Raw genomic sequence first — 20,050 nt, 5'->3', positions numbered from 1 at the left:
AAAAGTAAATGTACATCTAAATTTACTGAATATCAACTAATGAAGATCAGATGTTGCTTTTGAATTTTAGTTGTACAGAAAAAATAATTACCGTAATTAAAAAGCTAATGAAATTGGCCTGGACAAAAATGATTTTACCCTTAAATTTATATTTTTGCACTACTTTTTGAAGTAATCACTGTAAACATACAATTTGTGTAAGTCTCATTTAGACTTCTTCACCAGTCGACAGGTATTTTGGCCCTCTTTTCATGAACAGACTACTCCAGTGTGAAGGTGCCTTCTCCAAACTATAGGTTTCAGCTCCTTCTACAGATGTTCAATAGGATTTAAATAAAGGCAAATAGAGGCCACTTAAGAATGTTCCACTGTTCTGCCTTTAAATATTCTTGGATGTTTTGAGCTGTGTGTTTTGGATCATTATCCTGTTGGAGGACCCATGACTTACGACTCTTATCAAGCTTTCTGGCACTGAGCAGTTCATTTCACTCCAGAACAAATTAATTGTCTTGAGATTTCATTGTACCTTGCTCAGATTCAAGACACCCTGTGTGCTACAGAGGTACAGTGTTCTTTTCTTTGTTAGTTTCATTTTTGAGTCTATGAATATAGAGCCAATGTGACTTGCCTAAAAGCTCCAGCTTTGTCTCCACTATCCAAAAGACATTCTCCCACAAGTTTTGTGGCTTGTCAAAATGTATTTCAGCAAATTACAGTCTCTGTTTTTTATGACTTGCTTTCAAGAGTAGTTTACTCTTTGATCGTTTTACTTGAAATCCATTTTGCAAAGTCAGCGACGGATGGCACTGATATCCCTTGGCCTTGAAGATCATCTCTAATCTCCTTGGAAGTTGTTCTGTGCTCTTTGGTTAACATTCGTTTTATCCGTCTGTTTAATTTGTCAAAAAGTTTCCCTCGGTAACCATGTTCAGGAAGGTTGGCTACAGTCCCATACATGTAAAACTTCTGTATAATATGTGCAACTATAGTAACAGGAACATCAAGCTGTTTGGAGATTATTTTGTAGCCTTTGCCTTTAACATGTTTATCTATAATTTTCTTTCTAATCTCTTGACAATTCTGTCCTTAGCTTTCTATGGTCCATGTTCAGTGGGCTATATACCATGATACCAAACAGCACAATGACTACTTTTCGCCCTGTAAATACACGGTTTGACTGATTATAGGTTTGTAGACACATGAGATGCTAATTACAAGACACACCTTAACATGTTCCTATGGTCAAATTATTTTCAATCTTTTCTGGGGAACCATCATTTTTGTCCAGTCAATTTTCATTAGTTTTTAATTTTTTTTTTATTCTTCTTTTGAACCACAATTTAGAAGGAACGTCTGAATCTCATTAGTTGATATTTAGTAGATTTAATTAAAAATTACTTTTGTCAATTTAATTTCAGTGACCATTGTGTTTTTTTCTTTTTTTTACTTTAAAAGAAGAGTACAAACAATTTTGCCATGTGTGTACTGTATGATCAGGCCTGGAGGGAAAAGTATTCAGAGACATTGTTACCACTTTGTCTCAAGTGCACAACCCTTGCATTTATCTTCATCTGGCTCCCAGATACTGTAAACCATAATAACACTGTTGGAGGCTGGTATCCATGCAATAAACTCTTGAAAAGCATGGGGCAGGTCAAAAATATGGCTTGGAGCCCATAGAACTCTAGTTATACTCCTGTATCTGAATCTTACTAAAAAAACATAGATAAAGAATGATTGGAAATCAACAATAAGATAAGGAGCATTCCTGTGTATATGTATATGATATTAGAGCTAGTTGTTATGCTCGTGTTTTTACAAAACAGATAATGGATGGGGTCAATTTAGAAATTATATAAAATGTACCCCAAATATAAAATTTTTTTTTTATTATTATATATTAAAATAATTCACCCATAGAAAAAAAAACATAATTGTATCAAAAATATGTATAGATATATATATCAGACTATGTAATGGTCCAAAATATAAATGTTAGAATCCAATGTATGTATAGGTATAGTAATGGTCCTAAATGTAATCGTCAGAATACAAAATTTTAATTATTTGAATCTCAGAACCAATTTTCCCTTCTATCGCCTAGATACGCACAATGAAATATGGTCTCCCCCAAACAACAGGGTTATCACAACCAACCTTCTTATAACCATATTTATTTTTGAGTTTGGGTGATGGATATACAGTTAGGTCCAGAAATATTTGGACAGTGACACAAGTTTTGTTATTTTAGCTGTTTACAAAAACATGTTCAGAAATACAATTATATATATAATATGGGCTGAAAGTGCACACTCCCAGCTGCAATATGAGAGTTTTCACATCCAAATCGGAGAAAGGGTTTAGGAATCATAGCTCTGTAATGCATAGCCTCCTCTTTTTCAAGGGACCAAAAGTAATTGGACAAGGGACTCTAAGGGCTGCAATTAACTCTGAAGGCGTCTCCCTCGTTAACCTGTAATCAATGAAGTAGTTAAAAGGTCTGGGGTTGATTACAGGTGTGTGGTTTTTCATTTGGAAGCTGTTGCTGTGACCAGACAACATGCGGTCTAAGGAACTCTCAATTGAGGTGAAGCAGAACATCCTGAGGCTGAAAAAAAAGAAAAAATCCATCAGAGAGATAGCAGACATGCTTGGAGTAGCAAAATCAACAGTCGGGTACATTCTGAGAAAAAAGGAATTGACTGGTGAGCTTGGGAACTCAAAAAGGCCTGGGCGTCCACGGATGACAACAGTGGTGGATGATCGCCGCATACTTTCTTTGGTGAAGAAGAACCCGTTCACAACATCAACTAAAGTCCAGAACACTCTCAGTGAAGTAGGTGTATCTGTCTCTAAGTCAACAGTAAAGAGAAGACTCCATGAAAGTAAATACAAAGGGTTCACATCTAGATGCAAACCATTCATCAATTCCAAAAATAGACAGGCCAGAGTTAAATTTGCTGAAAAACACCTCATGAAGCCAGCTCAGTTCTGGAAAAGTATTCTATGGACAGATGAGACAAAGATCAATCTGTACCAGAATGATGGGAAGAAAAAAGTTTGGAGAAGAAAGGGAACGGCACATGATCCAAGGCACACCACATCCTCTGTAAACATGTTGGAGGCAACGTGATGGCATGGGCATGCATGGCTTTCAATGGCACTGGGTCACTTGTGTTTATTGATGACATAACAGCAGACAAGAGTAGCCGGATGAATTCTGAAGTGTACCGGGATATACTTTCAGCCCAGATTCAGCCAAATGCCGCAAAGTTGATCGGACGGCGCTTCATAGTACAGATGGACAATGACCCCAAGCATACAGCCAAAGCTACCCAGGAGTTCATGAGTGCAAAAAAGTGGAACATTCTGCAATGGCCAAGTCAATCACCAGATCTTAACCCAATTGAGCATGCATTTCACTTGCTCAAATCCAGACTTAAGACGGAAAGACCCACAAACAAGCAAGACCTGAAGGCTGCGGCTGTAAAGGCCTGGCAAAGCATTAAGAAGGAGGAAACCCAGCGTTTGGTGATGTCCATGGGTTCCAGACTTAAGGCAGTGATTGCCTCCAAAGGATTCGCAACAAAATATTGAAAATAAAAATATTTTGTTTGGGTTTGGTTTATTTGTCCAATTACTTTTGACCTCCTAAAATGTGGAGTGTTTGTAAAGAAATGTGTACAATTCCTACAATTTCTATCAGATATTTTTGTTCAAACCTTCAAATTTAACGTTACAATCTGCACTTGAATCCTGTTGTAGAGGTTTCATTTCAAATCCAATGTGGTGGCATGCAGAGCCCAACTCGCGAAAATTGTGTCACTGTCCAAATATTTCTGGACCTAACTGTATATCAAGTTATATTTTAGTATACAGACACCTTTAATTTAATTCCACCCTTTTCTCAGGTTTTTGGTTGAAAATTGGTGGGCTTTTGAAACATGATTGCAAGTAAAGCTTCCATGAATTTAGTTGATCAGTAAAGTGCAGTTTTTCCTGGATATGACCTTAGCCAAAGAACATAAAAGTTTAAAGTGTACCATATGGATTCAATAAATAACTAAATATATCTGTATTTTCATTCCAGAAATGTATCCCTTTTGCTGTAATTGGCTCCAATACGGTTGTAGAGAAAAATGGAAAACGTGTCAGGGGCCGTCTGTATCCGTGGGGAGTTGTGGAGGGTAAGGGACATCATTGGGTCTTCTGAACTCAAGTGGATTGACAATTTTTCAGTAGTAAGAAAGCAATACCACAATTAAGACTTTACTCACATAACTTTATGAACAGGCCATGTGAGCATCATATAATTTAAGCCAAATGCAGAATTGTATGCTTTCAGTAGAAAGTAGTGATATTTTCCTCAAAGAAAAGCTATAAGGAAAGTTGCCCTATTTTTTCTTGGAAGATTCCATCCAATTTCCAATTGCTTGAGTGTTTTCCTTTCACACACAAGCAACAAGGATAATGCTACACAGAGGCACCTGGAATGGATAGATTGAGGTTATGTAGGGTAGGTGGCTGCCTATGGCACTACCATAGGTGGATGCCATGTCCAAACAGCTAATAACTTGGGCTGAGCGGATCCGGACTGTAAAAGTCTGGATCCGCGTGTTTTCAAAGATGCCCAGGTGCCGGACCCGGGATTCCGGGTGCACGATCTGGATCCGGCACTTGGGATAATAATTGACTGAAAATAAAGAAAAACAGAAAAAAATAGCGTTTCATACTTACCAAGACTTGTCATGGCGGCACACTGCTTCCGGGTCGCGCATTCACTTCCTGGACTGTGCATCGTATACACACAGCTTTCCTTGTTTTCCCCACCCAACCGGTCGTCTTCTCATCTGTGATTGGTTGCAGGCAGATGCGCCATCAGCCTGTGACAGTATCTCCCTGCCGTGCAAAGCTGAAGCGGCGTGGGACCTCGTGTGGAGGTATCTCATAGACGCCTGTGCTATCACTAACCTAGGGTTTAGTAGCAGTTGTGCGCTGCTATTAACCGCCTATTACCTTGATTGACACCGCTCTAGGCCAACGGGAAAAGTCGGTAAAGCACCAGGATTGTCACATCTAAAGGGGGCTTTACACACTACGATACCGTTAATGTTTTATCGTTAGGGTCACGTCGTTGATGATGCACATCCGGCGTCATTAACGTTATCGCAGCGTGTGACACTTATGTGCGACCTAAAACGATTGCAAAAGTGGCAAAAATCGTTTGCCGTGGAGAGGTCGTCCTAAAATCAAAAATCGTTCACCTCTCATTAGCAATGTTGTTCCTCATTCCTGCGGCAGCACACGTCGCTATGTGTGACACTGCAGGAGCGAGGAACATCTCCTTACCTGCCTCCACCGGCAATGCGGAAGGAAGGAGGTAGGCGGGATGTTTACGTCCCGCTCATCTCCGCCCCTCCGCTTCTATTGGACGGCTGCCGTGTGACGTTGCTGTGACGCCGCACAACCCGCCCCCTTAGAAAGGAGGCGGATCGCCGGCCATAGCGACGTCGCAGGGCAGGTAAGCCATGTGATGGGGGAGCTCGATTTTGTGCGTGACGGGCAGCGATAAGCGATATGCCCGTGTCACACAAACGATGGGGGCGGGTAAGCACGATAGCGATATCGTTACCGATATCGCTACCGTGTAAAGCCCCCTTAATAGATGCAGCAATACCAGGAGGCTGCAGGCTGAGAATACCAGCCCCCAGCCAGCTTTATCTTGGCCGGGTATCAAAATTAGGGGGGACTGCACGTCAGCTTTTTTTTAATTATTTATTTAAATACAAAAAAAAAATGCGCACACTGTGACAGGAACATGCATGTGTTTCTGAAATAATAACTAGAATAATTCCGGCACACCATCAAGAAATTAGAAAGAGTCCAGAAAAAGTTTTTTATAATGAAAGTCCACTTTTTATTTTCAAGCAAATCATGTAAAGGGTGAAGAAAAACATTTTTTACAGATGTCCAGAAACCAACGTTTCAGCCTTTTATGGCCTTTATCGAGGTATATATCTGGATGGCCTGTGTGAATAGTGTCTATTAAGAACAGAGAAATGGCACTTGGGTGGACTCCACAGAAACGGGCTTGCTGCAGAGGTATCAAGTTGCATCAATCAAGATGGAGTACTGTATAGGCAGCTCAATATCGGATGAATGTCAGGACCCTATGGTACAGATGGTGTAACTCACTCCGTGTGAATCTGGATATATGCTTCACATGATTTATACATTATTCTGTCCCCTAATTATTTCAAAATCTGAGACAGTATGTCAAGATGTGTTCTAAAGTAAAGTCTAAATGATATCAGGGTCCATGCTGAACTATGTTGAGGATGCCCATATGCTAAATCCTATGTATACATACTGTATATATGGCTCAGGAATCCAGGAATCGTACAATTATGATTCCTAGGTTCTGTTGAAGTTCAGAGCGCCTTTACTAGGAAACAATCCACCAGGGGTTAGGATGGCCTGTGTCCTGTGTACAGCATGCTGCCGCCCGGATTGTTTCCATGTAAGGGCGCCCTGAACTTCATACTCTTTAAATTAACATGTGTTTCTGAAAACACACTTGCACTGCTGTCCCTGACCACCGGCTGTCCTGCCGCCTGTGATTGGTTGCAGTCAGCTGACATGCTGACACTCAGAGTGGGGGTGCGTCTAACTGCAACCAATTACACGCGCTGGTGGGCGGGCAAAACAATGAATATTGAATTGTAGCCTCCGGAAGGGAAAAGCGTGACCCGGAAGGAGTTTGATGCCATGACACAGTCTCAGGTGAGTACACCGCGCACGCTCCTACCCCCCTATTCCCTATACAAACGTTTTTAATCTCTGGATTCTGGTCCCCATAGACTTATATGGGCACCGGAATCCGGAGCGGATACAGACTTTTTTTTCAGTTCGACAGTGATCTGCCAGTCCCGGATTTTGGCAGGTTTGATCAACTCTACTAATGGCGCTGTGATAAATGGGAGCCAATGAAAGATTTTGTTATTCAATTACATTAATGTTCAGTTATGAGAGTAAGATTTGATAACTGTCTTATTCTCTACTTTTCTAAGCAATATGGTCTGTTCTGTAAGCCCCCAAATATCCCCGTTCTGTTCAAAACTCTTCGATCAACTCGTCCATGCTCAACTTTCCTCCCACCTTTCATCTAAGGCGGGCTTTGCACGTTGCGACATCGCAAGCCGATGCGATGTCGCACGCGATAGTCCCCGCCCCCGTCGCAGGTACGATATCTTGTGATAGCTGGCGTAGCGAACATTATCCAGCTTCACACGCACTTACCTGCCCTGCGACCGTCGCTCTGGCCGGCGACCCGCCTCCTTCCTAAAGGGGCGGGTCATGCGACGTCATAGCGACGTCACACGGCAGGCGGCCAATAGCGGCTGAGGGGTGGAGATGAGCAGGATGTAAACATCCCGCCCACCTTCTTCCTTCCGTATAACCGCTGGCGGCAGGTAAGGAGATGTTCCTCGCTCCTGCGGCTTTACACACAGCAATATATGGTGCCGCAGGAACGAGGAACAACATCATACCTGTCGCGGCAATGTAATTATGAAAAAGTCGGAGCCTGCACCGATGATACGATAACGACGCTTTTGCACTGGTTAATCGTATCATCTAGGATTTACACACAACGATGTCGAAAGTGACGCCGGATGTGCGTCACTTTTGATTTAACCCCACCGACATCGCACGTGCGATGTTGCAAGGTGCAAAGCCGCCTTTACTCTCTCTTTGACAACCTGCAATCTGGCTTCTGTCCACATCACTCTACTGAAACTGCCCTGACTAAAATTACAAATGACTTACTGCCAAATCTAACGGACAGTTCTCCATATTCCTCTTCTAGACTTGTCCTCAGCCCACTCCCTCCTATTACAGATCCTCTCTTCCCTTTGTGTCAGAGACCTTGCCCTCTCCTGGATCTCTTCATAGCTTTCCAACTGCACTTTTAGTGTCTCCCACACCCATACATCCTCTTTATCCCGCCCTCTCTCTGAGTTCCCCTCAAGGCTCAGTCCTGTGACCCTTACTCTTCTCCATTTATACATTTGGCCTGGAACAACTCATAAAGTCCCATGGCTTCCAGTAACACCTGTATACTGGCCATATCCTCCTTCTTTTCCTTTCACTTCCTAAAGCTCAATGTGGCCAAAACTGAACTAAACATATTTCCTCCATCTCACCTACATTCCCTACTTGATCTATCAATTACAATAAATAACATCACGCTCTCCCCAGTACCTAAAATGCACTGCCTCGGAGTGACCTTCGACTCTGCCTTGTCCTTCATACCATACATCCAATCCCTCACCACCTCCTGCCGTCTTCAACTCAAAGATATTTCCATAATCCGTCCTTTTCTCAAATCTCAATCTACAAAAATGCTAGTGCATGCCCTCATTATCTCCCGCTCTGATTACTGCAACATCCTCCTCTGTAGCCTCCCTGGTGACACTCTCCCACCTCTCCAGTCCATCCACCTCTCTCCTCAATACCACCCCACTTTTCCCCTCTGCATATCCCTCCATTGGCTGCCAATCCTGCACCGTATCCAATTCAAACTACTAACACTGACCTACTGTACAAAGCTGTCCATAATCTGTCTCCTCCATACAGTATATCTCCGAACTAATCTCCCTCTACACTCCAACACGTAATCTCCGATCCTCTCAAGAACTCCTTCTCTCCTCCTCTCTCATTTGCTCCCAATGCAACCGCCTCCAAGAGTTCTCTCGAGCATCCCCTGTCTCCTGGAATTTGCTGCCTCAACACATCAGATTATGGTACCTTTATAAGCTTCAAACGGAACTTGAATACTCATCCGTTCAGAAATGCCTATAATCTCTAATTACCCCACCGCCTCACCACCGTGCTGGAGCTACTGCTCCACCAACACCCCAGCTACTGTCCCCCCCCCCAATATCCTATAGAATGTAAGCCCGCAAGGGCAGGGTCCTCTTCCCTCTGTACCAGTCTGTCTATTGTAACTTGTATATGTATTCTGTATGTAACCCCTTCTCATGTACAGCACCATGGAATCAATGGTGCTCTATAAATAAATATTAATAATAATAATAATAATAATAATAATATTCTAACACTCATTAATTTTGTCCTAGTGGAAAATGAGCAGCACTGTGACTTTGTGAAGCTGCGCACAATGCTGATCCGTACTCACATGCAGGACCTTAAAGATGTGACAAGAGAAACTCACTATGAAAACTACCGGGCGCAGTGCATCCAGAGCTTGACACAACGGGTAGTGAGAGAACGGAATCGCAAGTAAGTGCATGTAACCCCACAGACAGGTCCACTGCAAATAAGTATTATGTACATGTGCCTGATCCCTCGCTGCAGGAATGAAGGCATAAGTGAAAAATTAGGCCCCTTTCACACATCTGTTTTTTGCCATCAGTCACAATCCGCCGAATTTTGAAAAAATCGGATCCGGCGATTGATGCCGCTGGATCCATTTTTTTCTCATTGTCTTGTATTAGCGATGTATTGCAACGGATAGCCTCACGTTTCATCTGTCAAAGAAACATTTTTTGTGTACGTCGAAAAAACAGACAGCGACGGATCCGTCGACATCCATTGTTTGGTAGAATGGAAGCCTATGGACGCAGGATCCGTCAAATGACGAAATCCAGCAACGGATTCCATTTTTTTGAACTGAGCATGCTCCAATTTATTACTTAGTCCCCAGCTAGTCGGATCCGTCGAAAAAACGGATCTATTGCATCACTGTAGCCAAATCCGTCAAGAAAACGGATTGTGACTGATAGCAAAAAACTGATGTGTGAAAGGGGCCTTAGATAAAAGTTACCGGATGGGTTTTTATAATATCTACAGAAGGTGATATGGTTGTGATGGTATTGAAGATATATATATATACATATATACATATGTGTATACGCCATATGTACATAGATCTACATATGCTGCCACAGTGATGTTGGGCTATGTCTACAGGTAATACTGTTATTTAAATCCTCAGTGAGTGGTGGTATACAATAAACAGATGTGTCCACTCTTCTTGCTCCAGTTTGGTTAAGCACTCCAATTTCTCCCAAAACTAATGGAAAATCAATAAAGTCACACGCTATAAAAACTCTTGACAGACTGCAATACACATCACAGCCACCAGGAGGAGCAAAAGGGTAACAATGTTGTGAACTTTTGAATAACAGGCTGCATAACTAATCATATGCTAAATAGTTGGAAATCAAATTTATGCATGAGATAGCCAGGATGATTGTCTGTAAAATGAGTAAAATGAAGGTAGTTTCACACTCAAATCTGAAGTGGATGGTGAGAAATGGAGCCTGAAAGTCAAAGTTCAAAACATTGTTACAGTTTTGGTTGTCAGCGTATAAAGCCTGCCCCAGGACGGTGAGTGTAAGGGTATGTGCATACATTAGGTATTTGGTGCAGAAATGTCTGCACCATTTCTACATCTCATGGCTGGAAACATTCTGCTGAAAATAGGCACATTTTCTCTGCAATTTTGACACAGTTTTGAAGCGTTTTTAAATGCATTTTGCGGAAGATTTTAAATCTGCAACTTAAAAATTAAGCAACGTGTGTGTGGGGCCCCGAGGCTCGGTGTCGGTGCAGCTGTGCATTACCTTCAGGGACTCCACGCGGCTGGATCTTGTCAAGGGTAGGAAATCCTCTATTTTGATTGTCGTGACGCCACTCTCAGAATTGCGGTCAGTGGAGACCGCCACTGCAGGTTAGGGGTGCCTGGGGCTGATAGTGGGTGCAGTCAGTTGTAATAGCCTCCTGAGAGTGAGGCATGCCCCAGGGTCCCGTGTAGGTGTGTGGAACTACAAGTCGCAGAATGACTCACACGCACAAGCAGGATGTCTTTCAGGGGTTTTACTCACTGATGGTGGCAGGGTGAGTAACCCGGGCGTAGCTGGGATAAACCAGGCTGGAACCAGGTGTCCTTCAGGCTGACTTGTGAGGATGACTACCAACTCGCCTTCCTTAGCCCGTTGTGTTTTGGGGTAACCCCTGCTTGAAGCCCTGCTGGGGTCGCCCAGGGAAGTTGCTGGTGCCTCTCTCCCCTTCTTTTTGGCCCGTTTGCTTGTAGCCTGGACCAGGTCACTCCGGCTGCTTGCCTCCTGTGAGCTATGGGCCCTCACTTTGCTACGTGGCTGCGGACTCTGTGGTGTTGTCTTGGGGGTGTAAAGTGCCCCCTCATGCAGGTTTGGCAAAGGACAGGTGGATCTATCCCTGCACTGGGACCTGCTACCCGTTTGGGCCTGGTATCTCCCTGACAGTCTCCTTACTTTCCACTCCGTTGCTCTCTCTTTAGCTGTGGGTGGATTTCGGGCAGCACTACCAGGTGACCGTTCTCCCCCGTCGGTAGTCACTGCGCGTACGTTGTCAGAATTGTGTAGAGCTACAGGGTCTGCTTCTGCTCTCCCTGAACTTCACCACTCAACTGCTTTCGGCTCACCCTTCCCTCCTCTCCTGTTCTTGCCTACGTCACCTAGCAACCAGGCTCTCTACCACACCCCTTGAGTGGAGATGGAGGCTTCGCCCCCTCCTGGGATCCCCAGGGGTCCTCTCAAAGGTAAATGTGTGAGACCTGATCACTATGCGCCTGTGTAGTCACACCTCGGTCAGCCTTCTGGATTACCTGTTTTGTACTGTCCCCAGCATGGGTGCAGTACTCAGTGGTGCCTGACCAGGTCAGGGGCGCCACATTCCCCCTTAGTTATCACCAGCACGTCCTCGGGCTGCAAGACAACATTTTAAAATGCGTAAAACAGTAAAACATTTTAAAACCACCAGGTACCATACATCACCACCCTCCACCCACAAGTCCGTTAACCCACCCTAAACCCTCTCAGGCGGCAGGTCACCGGTTTCTTTTGGTAACCAGGTCTGGGCCATCCGTTTCCCCAGACCTTTCCTCCAATCTGCCTCTCCCGTTGGCCGCGCCTTCAGCCACTTCTGGCAGGATGTAGAGGCGGCTTTCATGGTCGGGTGGTCTCAGGGTATACCTGGCCTGGTGGAGCCGCGCCTTCAGCCTCTTCTGGCAGGATGTAGAGGCGGCCTCCACAGTTGGTGCTGACCAGGTACCCTCTTTGTGGTGGAGAGCCAGGCCCCATAAACAGGCGTGCTCCCTGGTAGTGGTTGTACCTCTGGGGTAACTATAAACACTGCGAGAGTTTGTGGCTATAGCCAGTTCATAGCCTTAAGGTTCATGGGTTAAAGTGCAAAAGGGTTTCTCACACAAGTTCATGTGGGCACGTGCTTAAACTTGAACGTTGCAAAACTTTTCAAACTGCTGTACTTTTCTTTACTTTTCTCTACTCCGTTCCACCAGGGCTTTTGCCTATTGGGCTTTGGCACCTGACATTTTCTGTGTTTCTGTCGTCGTCTGTTTCTTTCTCTTGTTCTGTATCTCTATCTTCATCTTCTGTTGTTGAGATAGCAGGTTTACTGTAGGGACTTCTGGGGCATGGTGTGACATCTAGTGCGTACCATCCGCGTTCTCCTTGGTGCTTTGTGAATTCTACCGGATCTCCTTTGGGAAGTGGGCCTCTAGATCAGCCTTCAGCTTCCAGTATTCGGGGTCCTCCCCCAGCAGGGACTTCCTAGCAGGGACTTCCTTGGGCTGGGGAGCGGTGTCTGCTCTGGCCTTGCAGGCCGGGGTAAATAATTGTACAGTCTTGTCTTGGCGGGCCGAGCCTGGCGTGGCAGCGGCCTGGACTTGGCGGGCCGAGCAGGGCATCGCTGCGGCGGCCTGGATTGGCGTCGCTGCAGGGACCGGATCTTGTCGGGCCGGGCAGGGCATCGCTGCGGCGGCCTGGATTGGCGTCGCAGCTGCGATGGGATCTGTGCAGGCCGGGCTGGGCGCTTCTGCGGCCTGGATTTGCGCCGCAGCTGCGATGGGATCTGTGCGGGCCGGGCTGGGCGCTTCTGCGGCCTGATTCAGCGTTGCCGCGCCGGGCGCCTCTTCAGGGACCGCGGGCGTGGCAGCAGGAGTCGGGGCACTCGCGCTGGCAGGGGCAATATAGGACTCACCCATCAGTGCCACCATCGGGACCTGAGCCGTCCTGTGGGGCACTCGTAGCGCAGCTCTCTCCTCATAGGCCTCAACTGCCTCAGCGATTTCCTGCAGCTCCGCACGTCCCTCTCGGATCTGCTGCACGATCCTCGCTTCCAGTCGGTTACTGAACTGGGCAAGCTCCCAGGACCACCAGGCAGCGGAACCCGGCTCTGGGCTCCTATCTTCAGACGCCATCTTCACCGCGTCGTCGCTGCTCTGCAGATCTTTTCTCAGCAGCAGGCTTCCGGCTCCCTTTCTTTCCCGACGTCTCTGAACGCCTCCGCTCTCATCACTTGCGAGACCAGGACCCTTCAGGGGATCTCTGGGTAGCCACACCTCTTCGTGGGCGGTAACTTCTCCCAGCGCGGGCTGCTGTTGTTTTTCAGCGCGCTTTTCATGGTGGCAATATGGCGGCGCTTCCAATTTTCCAAGCGGACCGCCCAGGCACATGGTCACCTGTCTGAACAGGTCTAGTCCTTATCCTGTTCGTGACGCCAGATATGTGGGGCCCCGAGGCTCGGTGTCGGTGCAGCTGTGCATTACCTTCAGGGACTCCACGCGGCTGGATCTTGTCACAGGTAGGAAATCCTCTATTTTGATTGTCGTGACGCCACTCTCAGAATTGCGGTCAGTGGAGACCGCCACTGCAGGTTAGGGGTGCCTGGGGCTGATAGTGGGTGCAGTCAGTTGTAATAGCCTCCTGAGAGTGAGGCATGCCCCAGGGTCCCGTGTAGGTGTGTGGAACTACAAGTCGCAGAATGACTCACACGCACAAGCAGGATGTCTTTCAGGGGTTTTACTCACTGATGGTGGCAGGGTGAGTAACCCGGGCGTAGCTGGGATAAACCAGGCTGGAACCAGGTGTCCTTCAGGCTGACTTGTGAGGATGACTACCAACTCGCCTTCCTTAGCCCGTTGTGTTTTGGGGTAACCCCTGCTTGAAGCCCTGCTGGGGTCGCCCAGGGAAGTTGCTGGTGCCTCTCTCCCCTTCTTTTTGGCCCGTTTGCTTGTAGCCTGGACCAGGTCACTCCGGCTGCTTGCCTCCTGTGAGCTATGGGCCCTCACTTTGCTACGTGGCTGCGGACTCTGTGGTGTTGTCTTGGGGGTGTAAAGTGCCCCCTCATGCAGGTTTGGCAAAGGACAGGTGGATCTATCCCTGCACTGGGACCTGCTACCCGTTTGGGCCTGGTATCTCCCTGACAGTCTCCTTACTTTCCACTCCGTTGCTCTCTCTTTAGCTGTGGGTGGATTTCGGGCAGCACTACCAGGTGACCGTTCTCCCCCGTCGGTAGTCACTGCGCGTACGTTGTCAGAATTGTGTAGAGCTACAGGGTCTGCTTCTGCTCTCCCTGAACTTCACCACTCAACTGCTTTCGGCTCACCCTTCCCTCCTCTCCTGTTCTTGCCTACGTCACCTAGCAACCAGGCTCTCTACCACACCCCTTGAGTGGAGATGGAGGCTTCGCCCCCTCCTGGGATCCCCAGGGGTCCTCTCAAAGGTAAATGTGTGAGACCTGATCACTATGCGCCTGTGTAGTCACACCTCGGTCAGCCTTCTGGATTACCTGTTTTGTACTGTCCCCAGCATGGGTGCAGTACTCAGTGGTGCCTGACCAGGTCAGGGGCGCCACATGTGCATGAGACTTCAGGAAGCTCGTTCACTTACTGGCATCATGTTTTGTGAACAGGCCCTAAATGAAACTACATTCACTTAAAGGAGTTTGGCCATACATGTTTTAAAAGTCTGCAGTCACTCTAGGTAACTGCAGACTCCTGAATCCGTTAGTACTTTCATTGTGCGCAGCTCATACTGTCAAGATTTTCTGGTATTGCCAGTGACAGTTGTCAGTCAAGTGACCACAAGTATGCAATTTGCATTCTTACTGCCACATTCCAACTAGATGTGTTCGATCTGACTCAATTTACTTATATTGAGGAAATCGTATACTTGCGGTCACGTAACAATCTGCTGTCACCTGCAACATTGGAGAATCCTAACAGTGTGCAAATTCACATTGAGTAACTTCAGACATGTCTCAGTGCATGGACTGCAATATCCATGCTCACACAAATTGCTTATTATAATTAGGAATATAGTTGTGGAATCATCTTGGCACAGGAAATCCCTAAGCATGAACGCCATTGTGTTTGCACCCCCATCACATTGTCCATCCCTGTACAGCTTTTCCATGTGGGTACGGAATGCAGCAGGAACCGGTGTGCACAGAAGCCGAAGAGCATGGTACTGCCCACCTCAGGTGGTACATCCCACTCTGCTGAATGCAGGACACAGGAGAGTGAGTTTGGATAAGATGGCTCCCTTCTCCCCCACCCCACACTTGATACCACTCACATTCTTGTACAGCGCTTCGATATGGGTGCTAACTGTGAGTGTACCAGGAGCCGCGCTCCACTACCCTGGTGAGTGGGTGACATAGCATCATTCTCCCTCAAACTCCCCCAAACCATACCCCTCGTGGTGAGTGTGGGCCACAATGTCCTCTACAGTATAAACAGTTAGGTGTCAAGACCACTCTATTGGCCACTTATATAAATGCCTTGGCATGTCATGTGGTCATCTACCCACATGGTGGCAGTATTGGCATTACAAGCAGATACGGGACATGCAAAATCATATACACTGTATATACATATTTTATATATATATATATATATATATATATATATATATGTTAGACTGACATCTTGTGACAAAGTATTACCCCAAATTTGTTTCTTCAAAATTAGTAATCTTGCAGCACACTTTTGTTGAACCAAGAGAAAAGGTAAGGAAGGACATTTGTGCAAATGATTACATGTGCTGTTATCTGCTCATTTCAGCAATCAGCAAAATCATCATTTTTAAGCTCTTCTGTTTTCTTCGTACAGTAAATTGACTCGAGAAAGTGGTACAGATTTTCCAATTCCCAGCGTGCCTCCATCACCAGAGCATGAGACAATGAAACTCATCCGTGAGAAAGATGAGGAGGTAAGATTATATATATATTATATACAGTTAAGGCCGAAAGTGTTTGTACCCTTGAAATTGTTCCAGAAAATTAAGTATTTCTCCGTAAAACCATTGTAAATTACACGTTTATTTCCTTTGTGTGTATTGGAACAACACAAAAAAACTGAGAGAAAAAAGGAAATTGGACATAATTTCACACACAACCCCAAAATTGGACCAGACAAAATTGTTTGCACCCTCCACTTAATATTTAGTTAAACGCCCTTTGGAATAAATAACTGCAATCAATCGCTTCCTATAACCATCAACAAGCTTCTTACACCTCTTAACTGGAATTTTGGACTCTTCTTTTGCAGTCTGCTCCAGGTCTCTCATATTGAAGTTGCCTTCTTCCAACAGTAATTTTAAGATCTCTCCACAGGTTTTGAATCGGACTTAAGGCCGCTTTACACTCTACGATTTATCTGACGATCTCTTAAATGATGTGACACTCCCAGATCGTTGATACGATTTGCCGAGATTGCACATAGGTCATTTATTAGCGGTCACACGTAACGATCTCAAAAACGACGCAACATCGTTCAACGATATATTGTTGCAGGGTGTCAAACGTACCAATATGTCTGCTGTGATCCAAATGACGAACAATATTTTGAAACTGAACGATGTGTCAACGATCAACGATTTTCAACCCATTTGTGATCGTTCGGAGTCGCTCGTAGGTGTCACACGCAACAACATCGTTAACGATGCCGGATGTGCGTCACAGAAACCGTGACCCCGACGACATATCGTCAGATAAATCGTAGCGTGTAACGCCGGCTTTAGATTTGGGCTTATTGTGGTCACTTCAGAACTCTCCAGCGCTTTGTTTCCAGCCATTTCTGGGCGCTTCTTGAAGTATGTTTGGTGCTATTGTCCCATGACCTAGGATGCAAACTCAGCTTTCTAATGCTCGGCACTATATTGCAACCCAAAATCCTTTGGTAATCTTCAGATTTCATGAAGCCTTACAATAATCCAAAATTTCTTCTGCATCTAATTGTAGATGACCAGAAGAGACAAATTCTCAATGATCACATACATGATCACGAGGTGGTATCAATCTAAAGAGATGTTGTCTAAATAGGCTACATCATTACTTGAATATACAAATCCCCATTCTACTAAACTTACATTAGGCGAGATTTATTAAAGGGGTTGTCCACTCCTGGTGGTGCATAAAATAGTTAAAAAAAAATGCATGCCACATGGACAATGTAACATGACCACAACAGCCAATCTGCTGCAGTGTTCATATAATTATTTATGTCACAAGAAGGATGGGAACACAGCACGGAGAAATGATGCCTCATTTATTATGTGTTTTTAGCATTTTCTGTGCCTTGTCTGACCATAGACATAGCCTTCTTTTGCCACAAATTACCATAACATAATAAATTAAAAAAAAGGTCATATAAACTTAAAAGGAAATTTATTATGACAAGAATTTTTGAAGTCTGTTGTGCTGTAAGCTGTGCTGTGGTTATTTATGCCAAATTTATCATCTAAGTGTACAGTACATAAACAATGCACGATGCTTAATGAATTTGGCCCACAATTAAATAGAATACTTTAGAGTTGATTTATCAGTTTTTAAGACTTCACCCTTCATCAGTTTTTAAGACACTTCACAATATAGTGAATAGATCCCTCGGGAGTGTCATTTGAATCACATCATTCGGAGATTTAGATGTACTTCCAAGGCAAGTGCTCTGCGTAGAGCAGGAAAAATGTGATCCAAAATGTTCTGTAAATTGTTCCCAATAAAAGCTTCAACTCATTCCACAAAAAAAAACAAGCCTCCACTCAGGTCCGTCATCTGTGAATGGAAATATAGGCTTCCATGTTACTGGTAACACAAAGGCTCTGGAAAAGCACCATGTCTTCCTCCAAAAAGAAGCTCAGCAATACCTACGCTTCCAAATTAAAATGCCCCCCTCAATTCTAAGCCCCTCAGTGTACCTAATATACATTTAGAATCCACATGTTTTGAATTTATATAGTGAGGAGAACCCATTTAATTTACCAAAACACACACAAACATCAGTAAAGTGCTGACTCACAGGGGGTTGGAATAGGGCAGACAGGATAATAAGACATCACGAAGCATGGGATTTTCCCAGTCGCTAAGACAACCAATGGGGGCGGGCACTACATGGTGTAGAAGTAGGCGCAACCAACACACTTCAGACAGAACCTTCCTGGGCACACCTTGGGAGAACACCTAAGGCTAGGTTCACATGTCCGTTGTTTTGCATCAGTCACATGCGTTGCTTGACGCATGTGACTGATGCGTTGTACAACGGATGACAAAGAACAGAAATCATTGTCAGACTCCGTTGTGTGCGGGGGGCGGAGAGAGAGGGGGGTGGAGCACGAGAGGGCAAAGCCGAGCGGGGCCGTGGCGCTGAGGCCGTCAGTGTTGCGGGGACTGCAGGGCTGGGGACAAGTGAGTGTGTGTGTGTGAGTGTGTGTGAGTGTGTGTGAGTGTGTCCACATGCGGAGTGCAGGAGCAAAAAAGCAAAACACTTTTTGCTTGGTTACCCGATATTTATCTTGGATACCAGCGTACACCACTTAGCGCTGGCTCCCTGCTCACGTAACCACTGTAAATATCGGGTAACTAACCAAAGCGCATTGCTTGGTTACCCGATGTGTATCCTGGTTACGTGTGCAGGGAGCCAGAGAGAGCATGAGCAGCAAAATCCTACGGATTACGCTGCTCAAAAAAACGTTTCAGGCTGCGTTGCTCCCGCCCGGCGGTCAGTTAAAAAATGACTGACCACGACGCAGCGAATGCAACGCAGCATCATCAGTCACAATCTGTCACTAATAGAAGTCTATGGGGAAAAACTGGATTCCTGCAAAATATTTTGCAGGATACCGTAATTCCTCAAGGCGACGGATTGTGACTGATGCAAAACAAAGTGTGAACTTAGCCTAAGGGGTACTTTGCACGCTGCGACATCGCAAGCCGATGCTGCGATGCCGCGCGCGATAGTCCCCGCCCCCGTCGCAGCTGCGATATCCTTGTGATAGCTGCCGTAGCGAACATTTTCGCTACGGCAGCTTCACATGGACTCACCTGTCCTGGGACGTCGCTCTGGCCGGCGACCCGCCTCCTTATTAAGGGGGCGGGTCGTACGGCGTCACTGCGACGTCACATGGCAGGCGGCCAATAGGAGCGGAGGGGCGGAGATGAGCGGGATGTAAACATCCCGCCCACCTTCTCCCTTCCACATATCCTACGGAAGCCGCAGTGACGCTGGTAGGAAATGTTCCTCGCTCCTGCGACTTCACACACAGCGATGTGTGCTGCCGCAGTAGCGAGGAACAACATCGGACCGTCGCGTCAGTGTAATTATGGATTACTCCGACGCTGCACCGATGATACAATTACGACGCTTTTGCGCTCGTTAATTGTATCATCGAACCTTTACACACTACGATGTCGCATGCGATGCCGGAAGTACGTCATTTTCAATTTGACCCCACCGACATCGCACCTGCGATGTCGTACTGTGCAAAGCCCGCCTTACACTGACAACTGGAGTTAGTGTTTCTCTCTCTTTTTGGGCCCGCGGCTTGCAGAAGGAGGCTCAGGCCGGGGTCCGGATAACAACCAAGGAACACTTCACTAACACACTTTCATGGGCACCGGTGGTGACTGCCAATGGATCCGGGATCGGCTGGAGCCCATCGTGGCAGAGAACAGTACTCTGGGGCAGCGCCTGAACAACCTGTGAGTAAAAAGACTTGGAACCGCAGCCCCTTTCTCTGCCTCTCCTTTAACTGACGCCCAGCACTGAGGCTCCAATGGGGACTACCACCACACCCGTCCTTCATCATCCTCCCCGGGGTAATCCCGCTCCGCCTGTGGGAAGCGACACCATCCCGGCTGCATCCCAACATATGCCCTGGCAAGAGACCCTGCAGCGGTGGCCCGT

The 20,050-nt window shown here is 46.0% G+C and overlaps 1 protein-coding gene across 2 annotated transcripts in view; it reads left to right on the top strand.

Annotated features, from left to right (window-relative positions):
• The window catches only part of SEPTIN4 (septin 4), a 133,029-nt gene that overhangs the window by 102,439 nt on the left and 10,540 nt on the right, over positions 1–20,050 (top strand). For both annotated transcript variants that reach the window (XM_075335370.1, XM_075335369.1), the window contains exons 9-11: positions 4,091–4,187; positions 9,141–9,303; positions 15,980–16,079. In XM_075335370.1, coding sequence (XP_075191485.1) covers positions 4,091–4,187; positions 9,141–9,303; positions 15,980–16,079 — 360 coding nt within the window. The remainder of the gene's footprint in view (positions 1–4,090; positions 4,188–9,140; positions 9,304–15,979; positions 16,080–20,050) is intronic.

This window comes from Anomaloglossus baeobatrachus, chromosome 2 (genome assembly GCF_048569485.1).
Source record: "Anomaloglossus baeobatrachus isolate aAnoBae1 chromosome 2, aAnoBae1.hap1, whole genome shotgun sequence".
Classification (NCBI taxonomy): domain Eukaryota; kingdom Metazoa; phylum Chordata; class Amphibia; order Anura; family Aromobatidae; genus Anomaloglossus; species Anomaloglossus baeobatrachus.
The sequence above is the reverse complement of the archived record's forward strand: the minus strand, read 5'-3'. Positions and strand labels throughout refer to the sequence as shown.